The sequence below is a fragment of the Argentina anserina genome, chromosome 6 (assembly GCF_933775445.1).
Source record: "Argentina anserina chromosome 6, drPotAnse1.1, whole genome shotgun sequence".
NCBI lineage: Eukaryota > Viridiplantae > Streptophyta > Magnoliopsida > Rosales > Rosaceae > Argentina > Argentina anserina.
The window spans coordinates 22,033,753-22,038,991 of NC_065877.1; the positions used below are offsets into that span (position 1 = coordinate 22,033,753).

Sequence of the window (5,239 nt, forward strand, 5' to 3'; positions counted from 1 at the left end):
AACCATATTCTCTTATTTGTCATCAAAGAGATCATAAAAGGACATGTTGGTGTGCATATTGAATAAGAAGGTGTGTTGTTGTCCTATATTAATTCTACTATAACACTACACGTTTTTATACTTGTTAATTATATTCCTTAAAACTAACAATCCTTAAGACCTGCAAAGTCCTAAAATCCTTTAACTTAATTTATTATGATAATAAATTTTCCCGTCCATATTTCATATGTTTCCCCAACTAACAACAAAGTTTAGCCACTATATATTTTGTTATTTGGTATCAACTTCTCTGGACCTATTTCTCTCTGTATTGGTCTGTTTATTACTATTTTTTGTGTGTGTTTACTTTCTCAGCAGTCTTTGCAACATGATGGATTCTCAATACTCAGAGGAGGTGTTTGAGTCGACTACTAAAACAAGAGGTGCTGGCTTTAGCCCAGAGGAGGATGCTCTTCTTATTAGTGCATGGTTGAACACTGGTATGGATCCAACCACAGGCAATGAGCAAAAGTCTAACACCTTTTGGGGGAAGATCACAGATTATTACCATAAATACAAGGACTTTGATTCTGATCGTTCCCAACAAATGTTGAAACAAAGGTGGGGGAAAATACAGAGTATCGTCAACAAATTTTCAGGGTGTGTTGCATCTATAAATAATCTACATGAAAGTGGGAAGACTGAACAAGACAAGGTAATTTTTAATTCATTGCCTCCTTTGATTACATTATAAAATCACTGCAATTATAAGAACCTGAAACTCATATACATTTTTACCGTTTTTTCTCTTATACAGATTGCAGGTGCAAAGAGTATGTATGAAAAACAAGTGAAGGGGAAAAGGTTCACTCTTGATCATGCTTGGATTCTCTTAAGGCACCAACCAAAATGGAATCAAATAATGCAAGAGCCAAACATGAAGAAAAGTAGGAAAAGATCTAAACCTTCTACAACTAATATCTCATCATCTTCAACTACAAGCACTCATATAGATATTGAGGAGGAGATGAACACTTGTAGTTTTGTGACTAGACCACCTGGTACAAAGGCTGAAAAAAGAAAGTTGAACGAAACTGATCAACTAGTAGAACTTCAAAAGTTACATCTAGAAAAAAAAAGATGAAAAGAAACTACAAATCATGTAGGAAAAGATTGAAGTTGATAAGGAGAAAGTGCGAATTAGGAAACAAGTGGCTGAGAATATAAAGATAGAGGCTGAGATGAAAATTATGGATATGGATACATCTACTATGAATCCTCTGCAAATGGAGTATTATTTCAAACTGCAAATGAAAATTTTGCAAGGTGACACTTGAAGACTTCTATCTCCAATTTTCCTTTGAAAATTCGTAATTGTTGTTTAATTTTTAATTATGTATGAAGTTTCGTTTTGTTATCTAGAGAATGTAATATTTAGAACACAATGTGTTTGTTTGTGTTCAAATAAACGGTTATTTTTTTCAATGCAGTATGATTAATACAATCTTGAAGTGGTTTTTATTTTGTTGTATCTCATGTCATATTGGTTATAGATTTGCTACAGTGTCACTATAGTTTGGATATGGCATACCATAGATCTTTACATTACAAGATCAAAAAAAAAGAGAAAACAAGAGAAAAGAATATATGGTATATATATTAGTCAAAATATATATGGTATTCAAATTAGACATCTCTATTGGAAATCAAGATTAGTCAAAATAACAAATGCTATATGTGCTATGTCAAATGTCAAAATATAAATTTGACAATAACTTTTAGCATCTCTATTGAAGATGCTCTTATGGGAGCATTTCTTGTATTGCACTCAGAACTGTCCCCTAACACACAACTTTGTATTCTTATGCTTCTTGCTATTTTTTACTTTGGGGCATTTAGACATACACCCAAAAATGTAGATTTATTTTATATTACACTCACCCCTTAAACTTATATAGGGATGACAAAAATACCTAGCAGGTAGGATACCCATGGGTATTCGACCTTAATCGGGGAATGTTTCGGATAAAATCGGGTAACGGATACGAAGATCTCCACATTCGGATAGCGGAAACGGATAAGGGATGGGGGTGGTATTTCAATCCTCATCCCCATACCCACCTAATAATATATTATATTTCTAATATAATTAATTAATATATATTTACTCAAATAAATTAGTATACAAATTAAATAAATAAATAAATATTAAAATATATTATGTGATTATTTGCACGCACAACAATCTTTGATGTAAGGAGATAATTTTATTATGATATTTGATTTTTATTTCATTCTTTTATATTTCTTGTACTTTACTGGAAATTTTTATATTAAAATAAATTGCTATTAACGGGTATTAGAACAAGTATGAGAACTTGATCCCCTAAGCGTAGGGAATACTTAGTATCTTATTACGGGAATCAGGACGGGTACGAGGATGCAAACAGACTTGGGGTATGGGTATGGTTTTTCAATCCCCTGACCCTACCCTCCCCATTGCTATCTCTGAACTTACAACCAATCTATTTATTACGCTATCTCATTTAAAAAAAATACTTTAGTTCTAAATAAGATAACCTTATTTTGGTGTATTTACTAAATGTGCCACTCTCCTAATAGATAACTATAAAATCCAAAATTAGCATGTATCACTTGATTGAAGCATATGTCTTTGTTACAAAATTCAACCATGATTGAGTTAACTGAATTCAAAATCTGGCCCTTGATTGTAGCATCAAATATTGATTTCATTCTCATCCATGATCAAATCAACATAATTAAATACAGGGGGATTTGGAGATTATATAATCTCCTCATACGAAACCTTGATATAAGAGGTTTTCTCAATTCCCACCTTTATTCATGATATGAATGGGTTGCTCGATTTCACAAGCCTATATGGCGTTGGTTTGTTAGCAATTTATGTTTTCACTTATTCCAATATGTTTTTCCTTGGACATGTGTGGTGTTTGTTGTTGTGTGGTTCCAGTACCATAGGTATGACTTTCATTTGAATTTCGTCAAATATGTATATGTGATTCTTTGTTGAGTTGAATTTGTTAGTGAGCTGTATTCTACTTGTAATTCGGGTTGTTGTACCTGTGTGATAGGCATAGTTACCTAGAAGGCATGTGGTTTTGAAGGGTATTTGTTTGATTGTTTTTCTTTCCTGTGAAATAGGTAACTTCTATTTAGTAAGTTAAATTTTTGGAATGTGTAGATTAATTGTTCCTTGAAGATAGGTGGTGTGGTTTGTTAAGTAGGTTAAGTTTTTGGAATGTGTAGATTAATTGTTCCTTGAAGACATGTGGGTTTGGTTTGTTAATTCTGCTCTATAGGTAGGATTTACCTTTTGAGTTAAGAAATGTAAGTTTCATAGGTAGGATGTATTGTTGGATATACCACACTTAACTATTATTTACCTATAGGATAGGATTGCTATTATAACAAATTAATATGGAGGGATTATACACCTATATCATATATAGAATCTAAAAACAAAACAAAAAATTCATAACCTAGTAATGGCCAACGGTAGGATATATAGAAATAAAAATATATATAAGAGTAGTTTCTAACATACAATGGAAAAATGAAATTTCGACGACTACAAGAAATAAATATGTATTTTTGAAGTGGAAAGAATATAATACCATATTGTATGATTAAATAGCCTTAAAGTGGTAAAAAGTAAGAGCCAAATTGACAACTTTTAAGGCATTCAATTCAATTGCTTTGCTTAATACAATTACTTTTATAACATAAATTTACTTCTTCAATTGACTATTTCTTAACATAAATTGTCCATATTTACCAATTGAATATTTTAATTTATAAGTACATTTATATATATAATGTTACATGTTTATAGAATTTAAAATTTTTTAATAGCTATATTTAGAGAGATATTTTCCATTTTCAGTTAAAAGGGCAAAAAAGTAAACTCAAACAAATAATTTGAATATATTAATTATAAAAAAGAACCAAGTAAAGAATGCATATATATAAGTTTTTGGTGTAGATTAAAAAAGAAAATGAGTGTAGGTTTAACTTAAAAAGGGGCTTGAAAAATGGGTCTCTAATTTTCTCTTCTACTTTTCATTCCTTCACATATATATTTTTTTTACTTGGATAGAGAAAGGTACAATCTGTTTATATGTGTGCCTTGGGAAATTTTCATTCTTCTACATTTATGTGTATTACAGAAAATGTATTTCTTGAACGAAATGATGTGCCTCGTCACTTTTGATCTTTGATATGCAATTAAAATGTTGTTTTCACATCTCTTAAGCATGAGACAACGAAACATATTCAATACAAAAAATAGATTCATGTTGTGCAATTAAGGATCTAAAACGGCTGAATATCGCCAAAGGTTTTGCGATTGCAAATGCTAGTATGTAGATGACAGTTTAGAGATAACCCATGGTAGAGACCCCAAATTTTTTACGTTGTACTTATGCCGTGATTGTCCTTTATTGTAGCTTTGGTCTTGCCATCATACTGTTGAAATTGCTATTTGCCTGTTTATTCATTTTACATGGATTCTTCAATTCCTGTATTTTGTTCTTCAACTCTTTTCTATTAACAGATCTATCCATGTAATTATTCTTGTAGTACTCTTCTCTCTCTGGAATCATACCTTTCTGTGTCAAGGTGTCACCTGAAGTTTGTATGGCTTCAGTCGCTTGCTTAGTCATATTAATACCCCCTTAAGAAATTCTCAGTTTTACTCTACTATTGCTCCTTTTGGTTATGGTAGTAGACTTTGGGGTTTAAGTCCTACCAGAGAGGGCCAATGTATGCTTTAATCTTTTTTTACATTTATACACATTAGTGTTTGTGTGTTTGTTTTTTTTCTACTTAATTTTTACTTAGTATAGTTGAACTTCGATAAATGAATGTTCGATTAATTAATAACTTTGATTAAATAATAATTTCCTCTGATCCCGACTCGGGACCAGTGTATATTATTAGAAATCTCGCTAAAATGCATAAGATATTTTTTTTTTGAAATATTTTTAAGTCCCATCGAATATATAAAGTAACAATTCATTTAATAAAATTTAAAAATCAGTTAATATGATTAATAATTGATCAAATATTTAAAATAGATAGTGAATAAAATTTATAATACAATTAAGGAAAGTAATTATTGAAACTTAACATTTTAAAGTTACTTTTAGGCATGAAATTATATTAAATTTGAAAAGTGAAGAAATATATAATCCTAGCTAAAAATAGACATATTACTCTA

The 5,239-nt window shown here is 30.4% G+C and overlaps 1 protein-coding gene across 1 annotated transcript; it reads left to right on the plus strand.

Annotated features, from left to right (window-relative positions):
- The first annotated feature begins 367 nt into the window (after positions 1–367).
- LOC126797068 (glutathione S-transferase T3-like) lies at positions 368–1,123 on the plus strand. Its single transcript, XM_050523752.1, has 2 exons — positions 368–694; positions 797–1,123. Exons 1-2 carry the CDS (start codon positions 368–370, stop codon positions 1,121–1,123), a joined length of 654 nt encoding a protein of 217 aa, XP_050379709.1.
- The last annotated feature ends 4,116 nt before the right edge of the window (positions 1,124–5,239 follow it).